At 37.5% G+C, this 27,976-nt stretch overlaps 1 protein-coding gene across 3 annotated transcripts; it reads right to left on the minus strand.

The window, feature by feature from the left end:
• Positions 1–14: 14 nt before the first annotated feature.
• On the minus strand, positions 15–27,976 carry LOC134203436 (mitochondrial nicotinamide adenine dinucleotide transporter SLC25A51-like). 3 transcript variants are annotated; one of them, XM_062678312.1, is made up of 4 exons: positions 27,823–27,976; positions 26,666–27,644; positions 1,178–1,307; positions 15–1,118 (listed from the first exon to the last, which is right to left on the minus strand). In XM_062678312.1, the coding sequence occupies exons 2-4, from the start codon at positions 27,121–27,123 to the stop codon at positions 834–836; spliced, it is 873 nt and encodes a 290-aa protein (XP_062534296.1). In that variant the 5' UTR covers positions 27,124–27,644; positions 27,823–27,976; the 3' UTR covers positions 15–833. The 3 variants fall into 3 exon arrangements, with proteins under 3 accessions (XP_062534296.1, XP_062534295.1, XP_062534294.1); XM_062678311.1 differs by having other exon boundaries at positions 27,819–27,976; XM_062678310.1 differs by having other exon boundaries at positions 26,666–27,976.

Here is a 27,976-nt window from a genome sequence, read left to right on the forward strand (position 1 = left end):
TAAAAATAATGTAGTATGTCACTTTGCGGAAAAAATCCATCATATTATCAGCTGTTTGCGCTTTGTTCCTATTAGACAAGGAAATTCAGGTAGCTCTAAAATTATACTTTTAGCACCCAACGAGTACGTTCCAGCTTTGCTCAACTGCCTCATGTTCATCATTATCGTGTTCATTGTGAACAGTTCGAATTGATTGTTTGTAGCCTAGATTTATATTTACAATATCAAATGATTCATACTATTTACACAAGAAAACATTGCTCCAAGGGCAACTTACTGGATGATGGACTAAATTAGTATTATTTCGGATGACAATGTAGACTTAAGCACGTTTAAATGCAACCGGCAACATCGATCTTCATCGGGGTGGAACAATTAAGTGAAACGTTTTTAAAAACGAACGAAGACGAGAATCAGAATAACTACATTTAAAGCTCCAACAAAATGGGAGATTTGAGATAAAGATGACGAACTTTACTAAAGTATATGGCGAGAATAGGTATTCCATTCTCGAACGTGCCTTTTATGTGTATCGTGTACGACATAATACAAGTGTGGGCCTGCTTATGATCTATGTAAAATAGAACCATATTTTCCTATCGATCCTCCAATTGTGCCCTAGACTAGAAATACTACAATTTGACTACTTCAATCGAACTAATAACTTTTTATCGTTTCATTCCTAAAACTCGTCTAAAACTCATGCTGCTATACATACGCCTATTTACATCACAATCGACTTTTCGAAACCGAAAATGACCCGAAGGATTTTTTTTTATTGTCGTCGTCGTCGGTCGCCGACATTCCCCATGCTTCCTCTGATTCGCGCAGATTCAGTAGATTACCTTTTTCAGCTGCTCGTACGCACTGTTCACGATCCCCCAACTGAAGAAGGCTCTGGTGCAGTTCATACTTACGCCCTTGTAGACGTTCCGTAGCTTTCGGTCTCGCTCGTTGTAGACTTGGCGCAGGGCGACCCACATGCTTTCGTACGGGCCGCCTATCCGACTCTGCATCGTCACCTTTAGCACGTTGATGGGGTAGAACACGGAACTGATGAAACCACCGATGCAGGCACCGGACAAAAATTCTTGCGTCCGCTGCGTGACCATTGTACTCTGCGGTGAAGAGATGGAACGTGATTACAGGAGCGGGCACGTACGAAGATTATAATTACCCTTTTTGGTAGCCGAGCGTCCGCTTCTTCTCGCATGATGAAGAACATGGCGTTGGAGGGTCCGTTGCGCCACAAGATCGGTACTAAGCCGCGATATAGCTCTTTGAAGCCCTGCTCGATGAATATCAACCTGGAAATTATAGATAGTGAAACTCAATCAGTTCAGTTCAAAATCAAATTCAGTTCAGTGTTTTTTTACATTCTTAGTTAATTTAATTTGCTCTAGGTTCGTTCCACTGCAGACTCAATATATTTAATTCTGCACGTATCCGGTAAATGGCACCAGGGTTGTAAATGGTGATGTTTATTTATTTCATTTTTATTATTTTCTTCCTGCTTTGAAATCAACCTCACATTTTCGAAGAGGCAGAGAAGTACAGAACTTCTCACCCACTGCGCTACGAATATGAAATTAGCCACAGCAAGTAAAATGTACACATTCACCCAGCAAAGGATAAAAAATTACCACGCGTTTCAACGGGCCACTTACATTCATGCGGTATCGCACGAACTAAGCAGCCTGACAGAGCGACTAATGTGTGTGGTTTAATGCAAGATGAATACACAGCTAGGTGTTGCAGTTTGCCCAATTTATGGACGAGAAGAAGGCGGGGGTGAAAAATTCATTTTCGGTGCAAAACATAAACAAACCGGCTGGCTCTCCCATACTAAAATCCAAGATGGCTGAATCGTGAATTTGGCAGATTGGAACACCTAGTGGTGTATTCATCTTGGTTTAATGGTTAGTATTCGCAATGGTTTTTGGCTGCCCACTCACCGCAGTGGCAATAAATACGATCGCAGTTAACACTGACATCCATGTTTTTCACTGCTTTAACTGTGAAATATTTCTACCCTGACCTGAATGGCTCAGACGCATGAATCACGATTTGTACCAGTGTACAAAAATGCAAACATCGGCAGGCTGATAAGATACGGCAGATTATAGTGGGCTGGACATGTAGTGAATATGCCGGAAAAGAAGCCATCAAAAGTGATGTTCAGCAGAGAACCTGAAAAGGACATCGGCCCCGGGGTATACGGCCGCATTTGCTGGCTGTGTGTGATCGAGAAAGATGTGCGTGCGGCCGGTGAGCATGGAGACTGACGATTGCTTAAGAACGAGCGACCTGGATTATGATATTACCACAGACAAACAAACGTAACATTAGAGAAATTACCATCGACCATGACTTCAACGATTAATTTGAATTGGAATTATTGCGCGTTTCACAACTAGACCGGCGCTAGCGTCGTAATCCTACGAGTTTGACATTTCACTTCACTGCCGTAATCTGAAAAAGTGACGTATACGCCATATTCCAAAATTGGTGTTAACGAGTACTACTCATCGAGCTCTTTAACAGAAAAATGGAAAACATGCATGTTGTAAAATGGCTGTTACGTCACTTTTCCAGATTACGGCAGTTCAGCGCCTTCTGGTGACAATGTCATACGAAACATTGTTTCGTGTAACATGCTCGCAAGATGGTGGTAGAGGAGTTGAACGATGGACTTTCCGGAAAAATGTTCAAGCTGTTACGTCTGTTTGTCTGTGATATTACATTCGGTTTTGCTCCGAACAACACGGTGTGTACGACCATAATAGGATAGGACATGATAAGCTATTCCTCCTTAATTCTCTCTCTGAATTCTTAAATAACGAATTTACACCCAAGTTTTGTTTTACACGGTTTGGTTTCAGTCCATTAAGACCTTTAGCGTCGATGAAACAATGAGCTAATTCAGGAGATGTTTTTAAAGCTATGAAAGTTCAGCTAAACCAAAGAATTTATTAATTTCAATCGCATTTAAAAAACCTGGATATATATCCATTTATCAAATACCTACTATAAAATATTTAAAAAAAGTCCAAGGGTATCTAATATTCTAAGGATAATCTAAGCATTCATGATTATCTCCCAATGTTCCATCGAATATCGTCCCAAGATTTTATTCAGCTTTTTCAAAAATGTTCTAGAGGAAGTGCACCGGTTTTGGCCAACTTAGTGCCTAATTTGGCCAACCCTGAAAAATACATATTTTTCCAAAATAATCAATCAGTTGCAAGCAGTGTTGAAGGGTGAGGGATATATCTCTTGTTGGAACTAATAAAACCCTTGGTTTATTTTTGGAGTTATTCGCAAAATTGGCCAAATTAGGAACATGGCCAAAACCGGTACAGTTCCCTATCTCCAAACAATTTCACCAAAAAGTTCATAAAAAATTCCAAACAAGTTAAAAGTTTTTGGAAATAAAATCTTTACAAGATTTCTCCAGGACTTACTCCAAACAAGCGCCAAGAAACCTTCTATAGTTTTAATTTTGTTTAACACAATAATTTCTGAACCACTTGATCGTTTTCAACCAAATTTGGTACACATATTCTCTATCCTAAGGGAAAGATACCAAAAGAGTTGAGAGGATCATTGGAAAAGGGAAGGGAAAGGGTATTGAGTATAAAACGGACGGTTCAGTGTAAATATGTGGAAAACGATAATGAAGACCGTAAACATGTGTTTTGAGGAGGAGAATAAAATATCCACTGCCTACCGGTGGAAATCGAACCCAGTACGCTAGACGGGTGCGCTACCACTATGCTACGGTAAATTTAATGATATTTCAGACTAAGGCCGGAGTGGCCTGTGCTACACATAAAAGTCTTCTCCATTCAGCTCGGTCCATGGCTGCACTTCGCCAACTACGCAATCTGAGGGTCCGCAAATCGCCCTCCACCTGATCGATCCACCTTGCCCGCTGTGCACCTCGCCTTCTTGTTCCCGTCGGCTCGTTGTCGAGAACCATTTTCACCGGATTACTGTCCGACATTCTGGCTACGTGCCCGGCCCACCGTAGTCTTCCGATTTTCGCGGTGTGAACGATGGATGGTTCTCCCAACAGCTGATGCAGCTCGTGGTTCATTCGCCTCCTCCATGTACCGTTCGCCATCTGCACCCCACCATAGATGGTACGCAACACTTTCCTTTCAAAAACTCCCAGTGCGCGTTGGTACTCCACGAGCATCGTTCAGGTCTCGTGTCCGTAGAGGGTTAACGGTCTAATGAGCGTTTTGTAGATAGTCTGTTTGGTACGGCGGCGAACTATATTCGATCGGAGCGTCTTGCGGAGTCCAAAGTACGTACGATTTCCAGCCACACTGCGTCTTCGAATTTCTCTGCTGGTATCGTTATCGGCGGTCACCAGTGAGCCCAAGTACACGAATTCTTCAACCACCTCGATTTCGTCACCACCGATAGAAACTCGTGGTGGGTGGCTTACATTGACCTCTCTTGAGCCTCTTCCTATCATGTACTTCGTCTTCGACGTGTTGATGGCTAGTCCAATCCAATTAGCTTCCCTTTTCAGTCTGATGTATGCTTCCTCCATCCTCCCAAAGTTACGTGCCATGATATCAATGTCGTCGGCGAAACCAAATAACTGGACGGACTTCGTGAAAATCGTACCACTCGTGTCAATCCCTGCCCTTCGTATTACTCCCTCCAAAGCGATGTTGAATAGCAGGCACGAAAGACCATCCGCTTGCCGTAACCCTCTACGCGTTTCGAAGGGATTCGAGAATGCCCCTGAAGCTCGAACTACGCACATCACCCGATCCATCGTCGCTTTGATCAACCGTGTCAGTTTATCCGGAAATCCGTTTTCGTGCATTAGCTGCCACAGCTGATCCCGATCGATTGTATCATATGCGGCTTTGAAGTCGATAAATAGATGATGTGTGGGCACGTTGTATTCGCGGCATTTCTGCAATACTTGATGTATGGCGAACACCTGGTCTGTGGTAGAGCGTTCACCCATAAATCCCGCCTGGTACTGCCCCACGAACTCCCTTGCAATTGGTGTTAGTCGGCGGCATAAAATTTGGGAGAGTACCTTGTAGGCGGCGTTCAGCAATGTGATTGCGCGGTAGTTGCTACAATCCAGCTTATCGCCCTTTTTGTAGATGGGACACACGACACACTCCTGCGGCAAAACTTCATCCTCCCAAATCTTGGAAATGACCCAGTGCAGCGCTCTAGCTAGTGCCTCACCACCGTGTTTAAATAGCTCTCCTGGAAGTTGGTCAAACTCAGGGGATTTGTTGTTCTTCAGCCCGCCAATCTCCTCCTGGATTTCCTGGAGATCCGGAGCCACATCGCCATTCAGGTGCTCTTCGTAGTGTTGCCGCCACCTTTGGATCACCTCACGCTCGTTTGTAAGAAGGTTCCCGTTTATGTCCTTACACATATCAGGTTGTGGCACGTGGCCCTTACGTGAACGGTTCAACTTCTCATAGAACTTTCGTTCGTTATTACCGCGGTACAGTTCCTCCGTCTCTTAACTGTCTTGATCTTCCTGCTGGCGCTTTTTCCTCCGAATAATCTGTTCCGCGCCCGTTTGTATCGTGCCTCGTTCGCCTTCGTACGGTGTTGCAGCAATCTCGCCCATGCTGCATTCTTCTCCTCAACTAACTGCTCACATTCGCCGTCATACCAGTCGTTTCTCTGATCCGGAGCCACCGTGCCTAGTGCAGCGGTTGCGGTGCTTCCAATGGCGGATCGAATATCTCTCCAGCCATCTTCAAGAGATGCTGCGCCTAGCTGCTCTTCCGTTGGGAGTGCCCCTTCCAGCTGCTGCGCGTAGTCTTGGGCTAGTCTACCGATGCTGGGTCATTAGGCCGAAGGCCATTAGGCCGAATGAGAACTGAGGAGTGAGAAGTGAGTAGTGCGATGTGAGGATGAAGTATAACTGAAGAAGAAAAAAGCAAAAAGGAGAAAGAAGGAAGAAGGAAAATGGAAGAAGGATGAAGGAAGAAGCAAAAAGGAAGAAGAAAGTAGGAAGAATTAAGAAGGAAGAAAAAAGAAGAAAGAAGGAAGAAGGAAGAAGGAAGAAGGAAGTAAAGAAGTAAGAGGGAAGAAGAAAGAAGAAAGAAGCAATAAGAAAGAAAAAAAGAAGAAGGAAGAAGGAAGAAGGAAGAAGGAAGAAGAAAAAAGGAAAAAGGAAGAAGGAAAAAAGAAGAAAAAAGAAAGAAGAAGGAAGGAAGAAGAAGGAAGAAGGAAGAAGGAAGAAGGAAAAAGGAAGAAGGAAGAAAGAAGAAGAAATAAAGAAGAAGGAAGAATTAAGAAGGAAAAACGAAGAAGATAGAAAGAAGAAGGAAGAAGGAAGAAAGAAGAAGGAAGAAGGAAGAAGGAAAAAGGAAGAAGGAAGAAGGAAGAAGGAAGAAAAAAGAAGGAAGAAGGAAGAAGGAAGAAGGAAGAAGGAATAAGAAATAAGGAAATAGGAAAAAGGAAGAAGGAAGAAAGAAGGAGGAAGAAGGAAGGAGGAAGGAAGAAGGAAGAGGAACATGGAAGAAGAAAAAAGGAAGAAGGAAGAAAAAAAGAAGAAAGAAGGAAGAAGGAAAAAGAAAGAAGAAAGAAGGAAGAAGGAAGAGGGAAGAAGAAAGAAGAAATAAGGAAATAGGAAGAATGAAGAATGAAGAAGAAAAAAGGAAGAAGAAAGAAGGAAGAAGAAAGTAAAGAAGTAAGAAGGAAGAAGGAAGAAGTAAGAAGGAAGATGGAAGAAGGAAGAATGAAGAATGAAGTATGAAGAAGGAAGAATGAAGAAGGAAGAAAAGAGAAGAAAGAAAGAAGAAAGAAGAAGGAAGAAGACAGATAGCAGAAGGAAGATGCAAGAAGGGAGAAGGAAGAAGGAGTAAGGTGACTCATTTTCACTTTTTGCTTCTTTTTGCTAATTCGGCCTAATGGCCATTCGGCCTAATGACCATTCGGCCTAATGACCTTTGGCCAAATGGCCTTCAGCCTAATGGCCTGACACCAGTCTACCATCTTGTAGCCGCCCAATCTTTAGCCGCGGCGGACGACTGCGACGCGTAATGATCACCGTCAAGAGTTTTGAGCGCAGACATACTGCAACGAGGTAGTGGTCGGATTCAATATTCGCACTGCGGTAAGTGCGTACGTTCGTGATGTCGGGGAAGAATTTATCGTCGATTAGAACGTGGTCGATTTGGTTTTCTGTTACTTGATTAGGTGATTTCCATGTGGCCTTGTGGATATTCTTGCGGGGGAAGAAAGTGCTTCGGACTACCATTCCGCGGGAGGCTGCAAAGTTTATGCATCGTTGGCCGTTGTCGTTCGATACGGTATGCGGACTATCCGGTCCGATGACCGGTCTATACATTTCCTCCCTTGCTACCTGAGCGTTCATGTCACCGATGACGATTTTGACGTCCCGCAGTGGGCATCCATCGTATGTCTGCTCCAGCTGCGCATAGAACGCTTCTTTCTCGTCGTCGGATCTCCCTTCGTGTGGGCAGTGCACGTTGATGATGCTATAGTTGAAGAAACGGCCTTTTATCCTCAGCTTGCACATCCTTGCGTTGATTGGCTGCCATCCAATCACGCGTTGGCGCATATTTCCCAGCACTATGTAGCCAGTTCCCAGCTCGTTGGTGGTGCCACAGCTTTGGTAGAAGGTAGCCGCTCGATGCCCGCTTTTCCACACTTTTTGTCCTGTCCAGCAAATCTCCTGCAGTGCCACGACGTCGAAGTTGTGGGAATGTAATTCATCGTAGATTATCCTGTCGCAACCTGCGAAGCCTAGCGACTTGCAGTTCCATGTTCTAAGCTTCCAATCGTGATCCTTTATTCGTCGCCTAGGTCGTTGCCGATTGTATCGAGTCGTATTATCTTCTATGTCGTTCGTAATAGTTGTTTTAAGGATAATGAGCGAAGCTACATTCATTAGTTGGGTGCGCCGTTCTTCGGAGAATCAGACTATTCCTCAATTTATTTTTAAGTTTTAAAAGGATTTTGATTCTGTACTATGATCGAACGGAGATTTGATAGAAAAATTTAGATACTTTTGGGAATTCTCACAAATAAATAAAAAAAAGGACGATTGGACCAATTTTCAAGAAATATTATCGAACTAAAATGTATTTCCACCAGTATCTCCATGTATCAAGGGCAACTCAGCAATTTAATTTTTTTTCAAGAATGGAAACTGAACCATTGCGTTCTACTCGACAATCAATGATACAGCTTCTAACAAAATCGAATCGTGTGAATGTGATATAATTTAAACTGGATTTTGGATGAATTAATGCATTACCAATCCATGTTTTATTTAAGGTTATTCTACTTTATATATACATCCCTTTCAAATCGTACAGTTGTCCCACGTGAAAAATGTTGAAATCCAAAGTATATTAAGCCATTCAAGGAGCAGAATTGAAACAATTTATGAAATCATGTTTATTCATCAAATATATTCGTTTTTCAACCATTCCTACGTTTTAAATTGTCTTCCGCATTGGCCCTTGAACTTTGAAAATTTATTCGATTTGTTCTATTAAATCTAGGTTTAAGTTAAATACTTCATGTTAATTCTAGAGAGCATCTGTTTTTTAAACAATTCATGTTGAATAAGTGGAGAATAAATAATTATCATCATTATTTTTCATCATATAAAATGCTTTCCACAAAACCATCACAATCCGAGTTATTCTTCAGCGCTCAGAAGATTTCCATCTAACATGCATTCGACCCTGCTGCGACAGAAAGAGCATGACTGTCAACTACGAAACGAAATGAAAACAGAGAGAATTTTCTCTCTGGCAAAGAGAACGTGACGCTTGTCAGTTTTGTTTTGTTGAATTTCTCCCTGCATCCCAGTTAGAACGAAAGCTCTCTCGTAATAATTGTTCGTAATAAATTCTTTTTAGCGGATATCTTTTGACAGCGCAAAATGTATGGAATATTACGTAAATAATGACATCATAAAGCGTATTTACCCTGAAACGCCAATTATTATGTCATTAATGGCGTAATCTGAATAGGCTATTAGGATATCTAGAACTCGCACACCTTCAATGCATCAGGAGGATACAAAAAAATATGGACTCGCGAATATCTTATAAAAATTTCGAGAAAAATTTATAATGGTTTAGAAATTTTCCAAAATATCCCTACATTTTTAATTTTTTTTAAAATTGTTTTGTTAGTGTTTTTTTAATAACTATAAAGTTCATCACTGAATATCCCTATAGATTCCTTAGAGTATTTGGGACCTTCCATAGCTCTTCTTCTTCTTATTGGCATTACATCCCCACAGTGGGACAGAGCCGCCTCGCAGCTTAGTGTTCATTCAGCACTTCCACAGTTATTAACTGCGAGGTTTCTAAGCCAAGTTACCATTTTTGCATTCGTATATCATGAGGCTAACACGATGATACTTTTATGCCCAGGGAAGTCGAGACAATTTCCAATCCGAAAATTGCCTAGACCAGCACCGGGAATCGAACCCAGCCACCCTCAGCATGGTCTTGCTTTGTAGCCGCGCGTCTTACCACACGGCTAAGGAGGGCCCATATAGCTCTGGAGTTACTGAAAATTCTTAAGATATTAACCTCAGCGAACCATCTGAACTGAACTCCTACAACGAAAAGTTTATCAGAGAATCACAAAGTTAATATGTAATCTTAGAGATGCAAATAAAACCTCCTACTGTTGTTTCTTTTGAGTAGCATTCCTGTAAAAATTTCAGTTTTGTTTTCAGAATCATCAATATTAGAAACAAATAATTATAATTTTTTTTTTAATTGTTCATTGCAAATATTGATTTATTCATGAAAATTTTTTATTTTTTCGTTGAACATTTTGATTTCTTTATGGAAAATTCTTATTTCATAATTGCAATTTTTGCTTTTACAAGTGCTAATTTATTATTGTTGTGTATATTATTGTTGTTTATTGGCAATTTCCTATTTTATTATGGAAAATTTCTATTTTTTCTCAACTAAAGAGATTTTCAATCCAGAGCTGGCTCATCTCTCAAAATTTCTAATTCTTCATTGAAATTTTATTTTGATGTCGACTCGTGGAAGCCAATGATGCCATACTAAAAATATTTTCTCCGTCACTATGATGGTTCTTTGGAATAATTTTCCAAGGAACTTCTATTCCACATCTCGAATATGCTTCAGTCAATGGTCCTTTCATAAGCGACTCACAGAGGAATGAATGTATTATAGACCAATTATTATTTTGGAGTTCGGATCATTCGATTTATCCAATTAACCAACTTATGAATGATGTATGACATAATATCTCAGTAGGTCCATTGAGTTGATATGACTTCAATTATTATTTATACAAGCTTCTACAGACTTTTTAGGCTATACAAAACGTCCTGGAATTCGTAATGTTTGAACTACTCAAGTCCGTGAACCCAGTGCTTCTAAGGCCCTACAAAACAGTTTGCGAACAAACCTCATAGTCATTGTGCAACTAGCTGTTGACTCAAGATAACTTTGGGTACCTTGGCTCTTGGATCTCATGTTAATGGAAATTAGGATCATATGCTTATTTCATCGGATTGGGTCTATACCGATGATGAGAACTTTGCAAATATCTTGATTGATATGGTAGATTCGTGGGCTGAACTTGAGAGCATTTTGAAGTACCTTGAGCATCTCGTATTCCTGAATATTAATCACTGGCTTAACGTTCAGGATGACCCATCTTATCTGACCACCCATCTGTTTAGAATGATTCAAACATTTAAACTTTATTTACACAATCTTAGAATCGAAATCTTCCCAAGGTTTCGGATATCTGAGTTTTCATGGTCAGTCAAATCTGAGCTCCCATATTTTTTTCTGAAAGCGAATATCTAGATGAACAATTTTACTGAAGAAAATGGTGGCCTAGCTCTCTTTTGTGATTTTATAGACAATCTAAAACACTGGGCATATATGACCCATCATTCCTGAAAGGGTTGAGATTTGTTTTCAATCGTTATTATAACACTATTTTTTAACCTTTGTTTTAGGAATTGGAGTGTTTTTTTTCTGGAACACTATCACTTTTTTTTTTCATATCGCAAGAATCTCCTTAGTTCTAAGACCCTTCTATGAATTTAAAAAGCATGTTATTTAGAATTTCATGTTGATTTTTTAAATGCAAGCTTCTCTATGTCATAACCTTTTTCATGCGCACTACTAGAACGTTGTGCAATCAGAACATTTAGGTTCATTATTAATTTTTTCGATCAATTATGATAATTATTCAATATCATAAAAACTAGGCTTCTTAAGCCTAAATTATTGCCTACATTTATTGCTTAGATAAATTTTAAATTCCAAGATCAAGATCTTCTTAATTTTCAAGAATAATTATTCTGGAGTTGCAAGGGAAACCCTTCGGAATATTGATAAGAAATTCTTCGGAGTCTCCCCGGAAAATCTTTAGAATTTCAACGACATTTTTCTTCCGAAATTCTGTGGAAGAGTTCCGAAAAATGTTCGGTAGAAATTTTGAAGAACTAGAAGAATCCGTAGAAGGATCCGAAATGTATATTCACGATGAAAATTCCAATAAACATCAAATTCCGAAGAATTTCCAGTATAAAATAGAAAAAAATATCCAGCTTACTTTTTTACAGAATCTCTAAATATTTTTTTTTAAATCCTGGGCAACTTTAATGAATCTTCCAAGGAAATTTCCAATGGAATTTTTTTTCGTTTTCCAAAAGAAATTCATAGAAATTTTCAGCAGTTTTTTTTTAATTTCCAAGAGAAATTATTCGGAATATGCCAACATATTTCCGATGGAAATTCCTAAGATTTTCCAGTAGAAAATTCAAAAAAGTTCATCTGAATCACCAATAATGAATTTCCCGAGGAAATTCCGATGTTTTAACAAGTGGAAATAACGAAAAAAAATGTACTTTTGTAGTACTTGTAAAAGTTGTACTTTTGAGGCATTTCCAGTAGGAATTCCTTAAAAAATTAAATCAAAATTTTAAAGATTTTCTGATGTGAAAATTCCTTAAACCTTCTAAATTATTTCTTGTGCATATTTGCATGGTAAAGATTTAAAGCAATGTTTAGCTGAACCTACAAAGAAATCAAAATGACATCCCGAAGAAGAAGATGAAGAAGATGGAATCTTGAAATGATTTCTGGTTCAAATTCGAAAACATGAACCTTGAGAATTCTAAAGATTTATTCTTCGAAAATCCAAAGATTTTTTTTAACATAATCCATAGACTCTTCCGTGGAAATTCTAAATAATGCCTCGAATAAAAAAATACTTGGAAAATTTAAAAAAATGTGATAGAGCTCACAAAGAGCGTAAAAAAGTATTCCGAAAATTTTTCATTTCAAAATTCCAAAATTGAAAAAAAAATCAACGGAAATATCAAAATGTTTCATGTGGCATTGGCTCCATATTCCAACTGGAAGTTGGTCTGCTTTTCAACTTGGTATATTCTATTAGCATTTCCTCAGTTATAAATTGAAAGCTTTTATATGCCAGCCATTGTACGATTATATATCTTGTGGAGCAAGTACGATGGATACACTATACCTAGGGTGTCGAGAATGTTTCCCACCCGAAAACATCTTAGACAGGAACGAGAATCGAACGCGTCATCCTCGGATTGGCAATCCTACGCCTTTGCTCGCAAGGCTAACTGGAGACTGAACATTTTGAAGTGCACTCCTTAAAATGTTCGAACAACTTCTTTTGTAAATGAAGAAGAATTTCTGGTGAAGATTCGGAAGAACTTGTCGAAGAAATTCATTAGAATGTTTTTCCACCGAAAACTATATGTATTCCCCCACTGTTTTTAATTTTCAGACGGAATTCACATGGAATTTTTTTCGGAGTTTTAAGGAAAATTTTTCGGAATTAACACTGGAGATGTTTTGTTTTTTTTTTTTTTTTCATTATCAATTTGTAGCAAAATTTTTCAGAGAGAATTGTTCAAAAAAAATTCTGAATGCCAGTACTTTATCAGGATTGTATGAAGTAATGTCAAAGTTTTTACAGGAAATTTCTCTACTTGATTTTTCCTGAATATCCACAAGAAATTCTTTTAAGTTTTTCTTCTTAAGATTTTTTCTTGGATTATTGTAAAAACATGAACATTTTTCAAAATTGTAGCTGCAGTCCGCTGATGAAAAAGTGTCGGTGGCGTGATGCCAAAAACCATCTGCGGCGGATTTTTTAAAAATATTTTTCCATTTTCCCTATCCAATTTTTTTTTGTGGAAATTGAGACTGAATCGCAACCTGTTTTTTCGTTTATTTATGTATGGATATAGGATCTTAGGCTAAGATGGTCAAATAATGCAGATATGCATCGGCGTTGCGACCGACGCTGCGTTATCGATTTTTCTCGATGCACACCTACGTCTTTTTAACGCTGAGTTGAAAAGACGCTACGTGGACATCGGCCCTTAGATGCGCTTTGCGTTTAATAATTTAATCATTAAATTTTAATGATTTGTATTTTTTACACCGCTATTGTCATTCACCAAAAGTTTTTCGTGTAAAAAAAACCCGACTTAATCCACCTACAGTGAACGCAACCCTTCTTACACTTTTGAATGGTTGTGTGTGCCCAGTGCATATTACAATTTCTATGCATATGACCTTCAACTGAATGTAAAATAATTATTTTATATAATAAATAAGTTAACTGATATTATCATGCTTTTAACGATTTCAAAATAAAAAAAGGGATATTTCTGGAAATTTAACAATTTTTAAAAAATACAAAAAGACTGCAGATTTGATTTGCCGCCTTAAATGGCAATATTACAGCTTCTGTTTAAGCCCAAAAGAGTTCAAATCGGGTCATAGACGGCTGAGATATTGGTGTGACAATTCTTCATTAGTAGTCTGAAAATATGTCTCATATTCGTATTTCACAGATATCTCTGAAACCGAATTTCCGATTGCAGAAAAAAAAATTAATGGGTCCAATGACAAAAACATAGCTTTCGTTTAAAGATAAAATCGCACAAATCGGTCCAAGGACGACTGAGATCTTGTTGGGACATATTTTACCAATGTGTGAAGTTGATACGTCTAATGCTTTATGTTCGTATTTCAGAGATATCTCCGGAACCCAATGTCTAATTGCAAAAACAAAATACAATGGGTTCAATGGCAAAGTCATAGCTTTCGTTTAAAGATAAAATCATGCAAATTAGTTTACAGACGGCTGAGATATTTATGTGACAGTATTTTGTTAGTTTTCTGAATATACACTTCATGTTCGTATTTCTCACATATCTCTGGAACCAAATGTCCGATTGCAAAAAAAATTGAACTTGTACATTGACAAAGTCATAGCTTTCGTTTAGTGTTAATCGTGCAAATCGGTCCACGGACGGCTGAGATCTTGATGTGAGATTTTTGTAACGCACACACGCACACACGCACACACACACACACATACATACATGTGCTCAGTTCGTCGAGCTGAGTTGATTGGTATATACGACTTGGGTCTCCGAGCCTCGGATAAAAAGTCGGTTTTTCAAGCGATCTTTATACCCTTCTTAGGGTGTAAGAAGGGTAAAACCACGTGGTTCGAGAGCAACACCCCCCCTCCCCCCATGTGGCTTATCGTGGTCATTTTCCAACCCCCCCCCCTCCCCCTATATATGACCAAGTTTCACGTTAAGATTTATTATTTCGACCTCAACAGTAAGGCCGTCTTCAGTGTCTCGTATTGACTCGACTCGACCAAGTCGAGTCAAGTACGAGACACTGAAGACGGCCTTTACTGTTGTGGTCGAAATACGTATCTGTCAAGATACAATTAAGTGGTGGAATCAATGGGATTGTATAAACTCGTCTTATGACAGGTGAAAACATTCCACTAAAAAGCTCAAAATAACTTTCTTATCAAAGTTTCACGTTTTATTTCCAATGATGGTTTAATATCTAACGAAACAAAATATTGTGTAGACAGATCAACTGAACGCCACATGCTTGGCGTACAATCGAATTGCAGCTAAATATGTGTTTCTCCGACGGATAGCAGCACACCACATCGTATAGAAAGCTTTTGCCAGTCGTATGATGCGTTCGATCCATAATAAAGAACCAACAGCAGCGATGACAAATTTAAAGTCTTGCGCCATGACAAAAGTTTTAAAATAATTTCCTCTTTGGTATGCTCACTCGTTCTCCGCGTGCGGAGAACCAGCGAGAGCGTTGCCAGCTTGCTTCGTTTCCTCACATTATGCTCTTTCGAATGCGAAGCTGCCACGTTTAGATGCAAGTTCTGCTGTGTTGCGCAGGAGTCCAACCCGTTCGACGCGCTGCAAGAACAATCAACGACGCGACGTACCTTCGGTTAGAATCGGTCGGAGTGTCGGGCTGTGCTTTGCCAAAGGGCGCACCGCGCACGCTTTCGTTCATACTTTGATGATTGGGAACGGTTTGTTTTTCTTTTTTCTCCTGATAATTATGCATCATAAACAAAACGAGCTCGGTGGTCTAGTGGCTACCGCTTCTGCCTTATAAGCAGGAGGTCGTGGGTTCAATTCCAGGCTCGTCCCTTTTCTACTTTGTATTTCTATCTTAGTTCTTTCTGTGTTTCACGTTCTACCAAAACGATTCCTACTGTTATTATAACCTTCCACACAATCCCAAAACCTCCCGTGGCACCTATGAGAGGTCGTAGAGTTCTCTGCATCTTTCTTAAGTAGGTGTTCAACTAACCATCTTTCCCCTTCCTCAGCATTCGCAAGGACGTGGCCAGGACAGATCTCGACTATTGGAGAGTGCATTGCTTCCATCTAAGAGATAGTGATTAGTCCCAAATCAATATCTGTGGTAACGGATAAAAGTGATGCTACTCTCATACAATAGTCTTGGCTTGTACCACCTACGAATTTGTGCGAATTGCTCAATGCTAATGCTAATGATGATTATGCATCATAAACAATTCAGCATCAAGAATAATATTAAATTAATGTTTGAGTTTTCAAAAGAGACATCAAAATTTGATTATTATAAAATATTATAAAATTGAATTATTTTTTTTTTCCAAATAATCAAAATCAATCAACATAGAGAAAAAGGCATAGTTTTCACTGAATTTGAAAAACTAAACGAAAACATTTCAGTGGACTCAATCTGGGGTTGCATCAAATGATGATACTAATAATGGTTAATTACGTTTCTTTCATAACAACAAAATATGTGAGAGTTTTTAACCCTCTCTTTCCCACGACTTTTTTCAAAGATTTCAATAGGAAGGAATCACCTATGGAAAAAATGCTAGAACAAAAATTATTCGGCATGGCTAAAATTAGTGCAAAACGAAAAAAAAAGTTTTTGATTGTAAATCAATAGTTACTTGATTGTTTTCAATAGTTTCACCATTTTTACTCAAAATTGATTATATTTGCAATCTAATGAAACCATGCAGTTGCGCCAAATACTGCTTTTTGTTGTTGAAATAATTCGATGAATGTTGAAAGGTGCAAAATTTGATGGAGCTCTACAGCTACCATGGGAAAGAAAGGGTTAAATGCTATAGGCGATGGGTCCTGTGCACCCGAATGGTGATCTCATGAAAGATCTCTATTTTGAGCAATATCCAGTTATCGTCAACTGTTACCAAGTTAGATTCCGGACGACTTAGGAGAGTTTTAAATTTTAAGTGCATCTTAATTTAAAACATTTTTGGAACGAAAGAGATTAATAAGCTGTTTATTGTTTTGTAAATAATTTCTATTTAAATTGTTTTTTTTTTCTAATGTTTGGTTATGTTGTACAAGAAAAGTTTGCAATATTAGTTTAAATACATAACTTTCATTCTAAACCACTGATGCATATTTTTTAGCAGGCTGGTAGAATAGGTGTACCAAAAGTTCACGAGACGCCCCTGCGAAAAGATAAATAAAAAAAATTATTAAACTTATTCCTATTGAAAAAATGTTTTCACATTCTTTATAACCGCTCATTTTTATTGCCCATTTATTTTGCACTCGGTTTGATTCGAATACCTTTCAACAATGTTGATTCCCTTTGTGACGTCATGCTTGATTGAATTCCAAAAATTACAGTTCAATAAGATATCGCCATTTCATCCGCCAGACCATGGTGTAGTGATCAGCCATTTCCTTTGTAGTACACAAAACTCCACACCGTAACTTTTAAACGTTTTTATTTCTCCAAGCTCAACCAACAAACTGATTTCAAAAATGTTGCTCTGTATGAAGCGCCTACTGCGATCCGCTTTTTTGAATTTCCTTTGAGCGACGCACGTACTTGATTGCGCAATTTGAATTCATCTTACTTATCTATTTCTACTCTACCTCTCTATTTATTATTATTATTATTATTATTATTATTTGTTACATATATATATATATACATTTTTAATAAGAATAATTAGCACTTCAAATTCATTTTATATATATATTTTTTTAATAATTTCATTTATTTTTTTTCTAATTTCATTTTATAATTCTTCATGATCCCTACACATGGTTAGTGTTATTATTAGGCAAATTGGGTTTTGAAATTAACAGCCATCCATAGTGAATCAATATTGGAGGGGTTGTCGACTCAATGGGTCGTATGAATAAAAAGTAGTAAGTTCAACTTTACTACATTTGCAGTAGTAAACGTCACTTGTGGAACATGTTCGTATGAATAAAAGAGGCTTTACTACACTACACATTTCGAACATACTACAAACAACTGATTCGGTATGAATAAAACAAGAGTTTACTACTGATTTCTTGTAGTCTGCTCAAGACGTTGCTACTCATGTTTCAAATGCAGATTATTCATCAGAATCGAAGCGAATCGGCTTTGTTCTTGAAAATAGAAGTCCAATTTAGGGAAACCAAACAAAACAGATATGTCTTTTGTTGATTAGCCGCAAAAAAAATGATGAAATCATCATCGTCATCATGGGGTCTATTTTGTTTTGACGTTACTTCGTGTAGTAAATGGTAGTGAACTGTAGTAAAGGCTTAGTTCGATTGTAGCATATGCCATAAGTTCGAAAATGTTTTTATTCATATCAAACATGTAGTTTTCTCTGTGGACTTTATTTTTGAGTAGATGCTACAAGAGTTGAGTTTTGCTTCTTTTTATTCATACGACCCAATGAAATGTTCTAAAATCGCATAAATATTATTTTTAAATGAGGTTGGAAGGAATCTAAAAATACCATTTTCGTCTTACTGCTAATCCATTTTAGCCAATCAGAAGGCATTTTCGTATACTTCTGCATAGGCTTCGGCACCTTAAAGCCGTTCTGGATAAATCTTTCCAAATATTTCATCATCGAAAATACTAGCCAATTCCAACCTTCCATCAATTAACACTCATTCGCTATTGATTCATTAATTACCTACATTTGACTATCGACTCACTCATATGTTGACTGGAATTGACCAATAAACAAATCAGTCATTAATTATTATGGTCCTACAAACCACTGCTAATAGAGCAAATGTTGCTAGCAGGCTTTCCAAATGTACCGCATCATTACAGCCCACCAATGATTGTCGCCTTTGTTTAAACCATGACAGCCGTGCTATCGGTTCATATGCGACAGTCGCATACACGCAATTATACGAAAGGTAACGTTGCTCTCGGGTGACGTTGTAAGACAGTTTCATTCATTTGCTTTCGGGTCGTTCGTTATTCCCGACAGCAGCGTATGTTCGTTCGGCACATTTTTCGCGCGTTTAACATGCGTTTCGTTTGCTGCTACGGATGTTGACTACTGCAGTAAAGAGGTAACTGTTGCCTCGCTGACTGCTTTTCGTTCATTGCGAATCCATCCGTGGCCGATGCAGTAGTGCTGATATGTATGGATAATTCCCAGTTATAAGGTACTAGGTACTCCATCGCACCGTACTGCGGTTGCGTAGACCGACAGATGTGAGTCATTTGTTCGCGGGTTAAATAATTTAAAAAATGAAGATGTTTACAGTCACTCTCAAAATTGAGCGTACAGTATGGATTAGTTGACTACACTCGAATATTTCAAAGGAAATTAAATGGTTAGCTCGGTTGTTTTTAATGCATTTCAATATTTATCCCTTCCTTCAATGTATGCGTTCATAAAATTGTTGGAATTTTTTCTCTATAGTTCATTTATTTGAAAATAATCTCAAAATACGCCTATTAGATGTGACAAAATTGAGCGTACAGCGAATTTTTCTCTATAAAATTTCTTATTATAAACACGATAAATGTATTTTAATATTGTTTTTTCGTGATTATATTTATAATAATAAACATCCGATACTTAAACATTCAATGTTTTGAAATTAAACCATGTTTTGGTCAAAATGGCGAACAAGTGAGAGGTAAGAACATTGCTATTTAACAATTCAATGCCTGTGGGCAAAATAAATGCTTTAATTTGTATGTTTCACACGCATCGTATCTTATATATGATAGATAATCGAAATCGTGCGAGACATACGATTAATTTGTCAAAATTCAGCCGGTAAATGATGAAAACAGATGTAAACATACAGAGAAAACGACAAATGTTAGGAATGACATAATTCAAATTTAGTATGTCTTTAACTTAAATTTGTTTTAAAGCTCGATTATTGTCTCAGATCTATCATTAAGAGTAATATTATTGAATCCAATCATTCACAGTCAAATTCTAAAAGTACAAGGTGCATGTTAAGGTACCGAACATAAAAACAGCTCTTCAATACCGTAGAGCACTTCTGATTGAATATTGAAAAGATAGCTTTAAATCGTAATTTCATAATTAAATTTGGATTGAACTCCACGGTCTGTTACCATAAGGGATACAATTGGATGATTTCCATGTGACGAGTAAAAATAAACTTTTTTAAGAGTTCGGCAGCTTATTTAATGATATCTTGGTGAATTTAAATGATTCAACCAAATTTGTTCCTACGGTGACTGAGTCTTCAAATATAAAATGACATCTTATAATGTATCCATGTGCTGCTCTTTTATTAATATTATTATTAATAAGTGTCCTGAGCTTATAAGCTACCTATACATCGACTTTTAAATAAAGTTATACTTAATTTGAAATATGCCGTTCCCAACATTTGTCGTTTTCTTTGTATGTTTACATCATTCACCGGCTGAATTTTCTCAAATTTATCGTATGTCTCGCTCGATTTCGATTATCTATCATATATAAGACACGATGCCGGTGAAATCCATATCTTGAGGCATCTATTTTGCCCAGCAGCATTGAATTGTTAAATAGCATATCTTACTTATTCGCCATTTTGACCATTTTTTGGTTTAATTTCAAAACATTGAATGTTTAAGTAGCGGATATTTATTATTATAAATATAACCATGAAAAAATAACATTAAATTACATTAATCGTGTTTATAATAAGAAATTTTAAGAAAAACATTAGCTGTACACTCAATTTTGTCACATCTAATAGGCGTATTTTAAGATTATTTTCAAATAAATGAACTTTAGAGAAAAAATTTCAACCAATTTATGTACGCATACATTGAAGGAAGGGATGAATATTGAAATGCATTAAAAACAACCGAGCCAACAATTAAATTTCCTTTGTAATTTTCGAATTTATTCATCTAATCCATACTGTACGCTCAATTTTGAGACTGACTGTATATTAATACAGAAAAAAGTAATTAGCATCTTCGAACGTAATTAGTTCGTAATTCGATTCCGAAACAGAGTATCAATTAAGTATTCGTTAAATATGTATTGCCTTGCACATGGATCACTTCCATGCTTTTAGTTTCCTGAGGAGTGTCTTAAAATTGTTTATGGGAAGTATGGCTATGAAAGTATTTACACTAAAGAGTTTTTTGATTCACAATTCACCTAACGAACATGTATTGAATATTTTAACATTTTATTTCAGTACTTAGAGTAAATAATTATTTTAAGGTTAATACGTATATACAAAATTGAGTTTGCATTTCCTTTGTACCCGTACAGCTAACGACAGGTTTATCCGATACGCTAGAATGTTCTATTGCCCGACTGACTTGGGATTCTAATATATTTCAAAAGACGAAAAATTTCATAGGAAATGTCAAACAATGTAAGGTCTTAATAACATTTTATTAGAGATCGGTTAACACTAGGATACATCCGCTAAAAAAACTAACACGGATACATTCGTGTAGAAAAAAGTGTAACTAAATTTTCATTATCTCCGTGATTTTTTAATCGAATCTCTCAGTTTTCCATCGATCTCTTAGTCATCGCTTCTGGTTTCTTGACATTACAAAATATTATGTATTAAAGTTATTTTTTTCGCCAGAGCTGTGAGATAAAAGAAACGAATTAAAAAAAACAGATTATCCCACCTATTGGTGTTGATGCCTTTCTCGTTCATTATAAAGGCTCCCCCAAACCTAAGCGATTTCATCGCCGCGACGGCGACAACTAGTCGCAGCGGTTCTATCGTTGGGTCGCTGCAGGCAATGTTCTATTTACGCTTCCATACCAACGGCGACAGAATCGCTGTCGCCAAGTGATAGAATCGCGTCGCTACTTTCGCGTCGCGTGTGTTTGGGGGAACCTTAATATGTAACGAGAAAATATCATTAGGGTGGTCTAAACAGCACAAAAAGCAATTAATGGCTTAGAGCTGAAAGTGTATATACGGTACGTTGTTCCGGACACATGTTTGTGATTGTAATATAGACTTCTAAAAAAATTATAATTTCCAATTCCTTCTCTATAAACTTTTAAAATTCATTCTAGCGGCAGTCAAAACTTGGACATGTCAGAAATCGTGTCATTACTGTTTCTTGTACATATTTGTTTGTAAATTGTTTGTAATAACGTTGCAACATATTGAAAATAACATTTTATTAAGTTGAATTGTGCAAAAAATAATCAATCAAAAGCCTGAATGCGTTGATAATTAAAAAAAGAAGTAAAAAATGAAAAATTTAAGTTAATATATAATTTCCAAAATCTGCTCAAAATCCACAATACTTTCAAAATATTGAGAGTGCATATAAGACTATTTTGAGTGCCTATTCAGTTGGATAGTTGATTATTTATGGCATTTTACGAGCATTAATCTGAATATACTTTCATTACATTTTAGAAAACCAAGTATGACCTATGCAATCAGCATCAAACAAGTCACTGTTGGAATAATATTTCAAGGTATTAAGCTTTTAATAACTGTAATTCAACAAGAGTAATGGATAACACTATTTAAAAAATTGAGGATTATTTACGCATTTCTTGAGTAAAAAACTAAATTTTGTCCATAACTTCGGAGCCCATGTGCTAAGACAAGACAAGACAAGACTTCGGAGCCCATAGTTCGATCTGGCCAATTTTCAATGGGAATGAGCGAAACTTGTTGTGAGCAAATCGGCGAACGATAAGGGCCAAAAAAATGAGTAATATTTTGTTAGGTGATTTTTCTGTAAATAAAATGTATTTTGGCCATAACTTCCGAGGTCATAGTGCGAACTGGCCAATTTTAAATAGGAAACAATGGGACAGGATTCTGTGTTGAATGCATTTTGTTGCGAGCTGTTAGAGATAAGTGGCAAAAAATGAGTGACACTTTTTTAAGTAATTTTTCTGAATCCATAGTGCAATTTGAATCGATTGGTATATAGCACTATGGGTCTCCGGGCGCTATGAGTATCGTGAATTGACCACTTTTACGGAGGCTCCGAATTTTCCGGAGGAATTTCGGTGGCTACTCAGATTCATGAGAACGGGCCACGTCAATCATTCGCTATTCAGAGACGGATGAGTTTTATGAACTGTTCATTTACACGTATGCCCCGAATCCCAATAAGGTCCATCAAAGCAAGTTTAATGATGTTTCGGATCTTCCAGAAGGACGCCAAATAGACGAATAAGCAGGAAATGTGATAAGTCATGGAATTAGACAATGATTACATTTATTGGGATCATTGTTACAGAATGTTGTGAGCATTTCCAGAACTCGAAGCTCAGGAAATTACGCCAAAAATTAGCCTTGAAAGACTTCAAAATCGATTTCTGGAAACCAGCATGACCAAACTGCAATCCAGAACTTTCACTTCATCTATAAAATATGAAATTGATTCAAAAATGAGTTTTTGGAAGCGAGTCAGATTTCAGTTAGTGAATGAATATGAAAATAATAACTGAATGACTCGTTTGAACAATAATGTTTCGTCAAGTTACATTCAAAACGTTTCATAGTTTTTAATGAAGTTGATTTCAGGAAAAAACTCTTTAATGTTTATTACTCAGACGCATTTTAACTGAATTATTTGGTTTTAGTACATAGTGTGTATGAGATACAAAAATTAAGTAGATTTTTTTCTCAAATTTAGTTTGTGTTGTCACTAGATTTTTTTGAGGTTTTGATGGTGAAACATATACTCTATTTTATTTTTCAACTTGTTACGGAAGGAAACGTTCAAACTTTTGAATAATATTGATTCGAATGGATAGAAAACTGAAAAAAATGAAAACAAAATTCTAGAAACACAAAAATAATTGATTAATCTACGCATCGGATTGCTAGATTTAGATTCAATTTAGAAAACAAAATAATGATTTTGATCGGAAACAAAGACTTAGGTCTTCGGGTTAAATTTGTTCAAATTAGTTGCTTTATATTTTTTTGGATTTTTAGAAAAGCAATACCATTTACTACGATTCGGTTATACACTGCTTAACTTACTTCATTCCTAAATTCTGTTCAAAACATCGATTTAAGTGGATTTAATTTGATTTACTGTATCAAAAATAATTGTGTCTTTCTTCACATAATTTTGCGATAATTTGAAAAACTTCAGCTAGTCAGGAAGGTATTCTTAAATAGTCTGCTGAGTAAGATCAAACCAAGAGCTGAACATTAACAATACATATTCCGGCTATACTATAAGATACTCTGCGTTTCACTGTTTTCTGTGAACATTATGCTCTAGAAAGGAAGAATCACACTAGAAAGTCATGCAATGTCTATTGCCTGTGACATATAAACTTACGAAAGTTTTGCAACTAAGAAAAGAATCAAACCATTGTAATTACGTGCTAATGTAGTACTACCATATTGAGCAAATGCTGGTTGACACTAATTACATGGCCATGAAGCACTCAATTTCAGTGTGCCTGATGAACAAAGCATTTCGCATATAACGTTGTTGCCAATTTATTGTATCTATTTCAAAGGTTCGCCCTATAATTGACTGTACAAACTGTACTGCCGTAATCTGGAAAAGTGACGTAACAGCCATTTTACAACATGTATGTTTTTCATTTTTCTGTTAAAGAGCTCGATGAGTAGTACTCGTTAACGCCATTTTTGGAAAATGGCGTATAGATCACTTTTTCAGATTACGGCAGTGTAGAAGTAGAATACGAAACTACTATAAAATGTGTAGCCTAAACTAATGGAATATCCAACATATTCGTACCTTCAAATAATTGGAGGAATTTATTGTTACCACCTTGAAAAAAACCGCAAGTCTTTCGGTTCCCCAAAACTACCAATATTGTAATGGAATCTTGAAATATTGTATTAAAAAATATGTGTGCCATAATGCTTCACGGCAAATTAGCCTTCCAAATTAAAGATGAATAGAAAAAATAATGCTTACGAAAAATTGGTGTAGAAATTCGATTGGAATGTGAATGTCTTATTAGCTACGAAAGTCTATCATTTTTCGTGAAGCGCTCGTTTTTCAAACTTGAGAAGTGTACCCTGCATCCGTATCGAAAAGTAAAATGTATTGACCTCCGGTTTTGTCACAAATAAAAATACCAAGTTTCAGTTCATAAACTCTTACCCTGATTTCTTTACAAGTAAAAAAAAAACCGGAAAATATGACGAAACTTATCGGGAAAAGCGAAAAAACCAGGAATTTAAAAAGCGAATTTCAGTGGCCACCCTGTTAAACAAGTTGCACAGAAAACACTTCCAGAAAATCCACAAAAATCCTATGTAAAGAACTCTACAAGAAATTGCTATGGAAAAGCCACAGAAAATTTATTTCCGGGACGATTTATTGGTAATTCCTTTAGAAATTCTACGAGAAAGATCTTATCAAATTCTTTAAGAAATCTTATGGAAAATCAAATCAGACTTTTTTTCAAAAAAAAATAGTTAGTAATATTAAACCATTCAAAAACGTCCTTCCTTCACCAATGACACAATTCCGAAAAGTTCTAAAGGGACGCATCCAACGGAGAGAAGGAAAATCAAATTAGAAAACCATTTCTATCTAGAATCAATATTACATAATCGTGAAAAAAATTGAAAAAAATAATTGAAAATTTATCATTTATAAAAGGTGAAAAATGAGTTGTGAGTAATTCAATAGTTATTAAGTAGCATTTCAAATTTGTCTTTCACTTTTATATGTGACTCAGAAGCACAACATTAAATATTTTTATCGGACAAAACATGAACATATAGGGGGAGATCGCCCAGCGCACGCCGAACACCTTCTAATACCGGGACACTTCTTAAAACAATACTTGCCGAAATCCCTTCAGAACAAAAGGAAGCTATTACAAAGTCCTTTGCCTTTATGGAATATCTGATCCACATGTTATAAACAAGCAGGTTTGAATCAATAATATTAAAATTGATTGGACGCATTATGATTATGTGGAGATGGTAAAAATGAACCATATTTTAATTAACTTTGCTGGATATATCGTTAAATTGTAATGTAGAATCATTTTCGGAATCCAGCCGCTGTACCCCACATCCGGACAGTTAAAATTTTAACACTTGAGCACGCACGTATTTTGTACAACACTATTTACAAAAAAACATCGCTCGTGATACACAGCACGAGCGAGCCTGTATGAGCGTTCCAGAACCGCGTGCGTGCTGTACGGGTTATGTGCGCAAATAGCCATTTTTACAGCTGTTTTGTGAAATCAATTTAATTGTTTCTCTTGGCATCAGAAAACCACAGAAATAAGCAGAGAAGAAAATTGAGGATGGTTAAGAGTAGGATGTACCAAATTTAGCTGGAGCGTCAAATCAGCTCTACTAACACACATTAGATAGCCACCCATGACAGCCGCGAGCAAACTGTTTTATTGACAGTTCATACGAAAAACCGAAGAATCTCTTCGAGTAATGCCGGCTGTCTTCATGACGACGAATGAGCGTCAAAGCACACAAGACAACATTTACAATGAACAGCCCATCCGACTCACTACATCCACGGCGCTACAATGTCGAACTAGCTGCTGTGATGCCGAAAGTTTGGCAACAGCGTCCATCGTGCGTTCGTGCATGCCGTCGCTACGACACTTCGGGTTGAATGAGAAGTAAGCAGCATGGAGCGACTGATAGCATGCAATGCGACAGTTAGTGCTCTTCCAAACTGACTGCAGCGGAAAGGCTGTACATTTGGAAAGCCTGGTTGCTAGATACAAGAATATACACCAATTCTAATTCCACTCTATGAAAAAAAGGTAATTGGGCAATTATCATTTTGTACCATTGTCAAAAACTCTGAATAATCCACATAGCTGTGTTAATGCCTTTCTCGTGTGTTATAAAAAGTATTTTGGCCATAACGTTTGACCCCATAATTGGATCTCAATTTGATTAGTTTTGATAATGAAACAACGAAACCCCCGTCGAATAAAACATATTGCGAGTAAATCAATTAATAATAATTGCACGAACACTTAGTACAAGGGAAGTAAAAAAAGCGCTTACCTAAACGCGTGATGCGTATTCCTATACTTTTGATGATACTTTGCATCGGCCAGTAAGGTCTGTACCCGTTCGAATGGCATCAGCACCGCTTCCACTGAGCCCGCTGCCATTGCAGCAAGCGATTTGGCCGCGTACTCATTCATTCCGAAGAACTCCACCAACGGTCGCTTCGTCCCATCGTACACACCGAACATCAACGACAGGGAAATCGTTTTCTGCGCCAACGGCGGAAAGATTCCCCGATACAGATACGTAATTCCTTCGCTACGAATCTGCCCGAAGGCCTGATTCAGCTGCACCCCATGCAACATTTGTCTAAATATCATTTTGTAGATGGGATATGTGACCGTGATGTTGACGAAGGCCGCTCCCCAACCGCAGGCGAATTCTCGCCAAGACACAACCCCGGGGCTCCCCCGGGCATTATTCAGGTCCTGTCCGGCCCTCACAACGGCCATCGCCTGGGCTGTCGTTTCGCTTGATGATGGAATTTTGAGCGCTTTGTATCTGCTTTCCTCGCACAGCCTGTGCGGGACACTTCCTACAAGTTTTGATTGAATAAATTTAGAACCTAATCGCCGGCACCCGCCACCGCAGCCAGCCGTCGTCGTTATCGTTGCCAAAAATCTACACGGTCCGAAGCGTTCGCACCCGTTTGATCAGCATACCAGTCCGAGACCGTATCTTGTCGTTTGATTTCGTTGCTGTAGAAGTTTTATCATCGTTCCTTCCAGACTTGACACCTGTGGATTAGCTAAGCTCGTAGCAGCCCATTCTGCTTATACACACGAGCCACAACTCACAGATACGCGCCTCAAAATTCCAACAATCATTCATTCACCACTCCGATTCTAAAGATCGTTCTACTTTATCTCATATATACGGTTATATAACAAACGATGTGGTAATTCAGTTTTCACAAACACGCACGATTCGTCACCCGCAAGCTGCACGATTCACTTCCGTCACCGAAATCAATCTGGCCAAAACTCAATAAAGTTCACACAATCTGGGAGGCACTGGCGATCCTTTGTTTACTACTCTGGCATTGTTCGTCGATTTCAATAGCCAGAGAATAAATGGATCGAAGATTTTTTGCGCCGCACTAACCAACGGCGGTGCTACTTTTTGCACACCAATGCGATTTTTTTACCCACGTTAACAACCACTCGCGAGAGGGGCTCGTCTAGTAAGAACCTGAGGAATGCTAAAATACGTAAATTCAGACGAATGTGACGACACTTTTCTCGATTTTATGAGAATTATTTTTACTTTGGGAAACTGTTATCATTCTGCCAAAAGCCAGCTGAT

Source organism: Armigeres subalbatus, unplaced genomic scaffold (genome assembly GCF_024139115.2).
Source record: "Armigeres subalbatus isolate Guangzhou_Male unplaced genomic scaffold, GZ_Asu_2 Contig1854, whole genome shotgun sequence".
NCBI classification, from domain to species: domain Eukaryota; kingdom Metazoa; phylum Arthropoda; class Insecta; order Diptera; family Culicidae; genus Armigeres; species Armigeres subalbatus.

Bases quoted from the DNA above. Each gene is read 5' to 3' on its own strand.
- LOC134203436 (XM_062678312.1), bottom strand. From the start codon at position 27,123: ATGGCCGTTGTGAGGGCCGGACAGGACCTGAATAATGCCCGGGGGAGC. The intron at 1,308-26,665 runs GTAAGCGCTTTT...TATAATTTCCAG, and splicing joins AATACGCATCACGCGTTTAG to GTTGATATTCATCGAGCAGG. The intron at 1,119-1,177 runs GTAATTATAATC...TCTTCACCGCAG, and splicing joins ACGCTCGGCTACCAAAAAGG to AGTACAATGGTCACGCAGCG.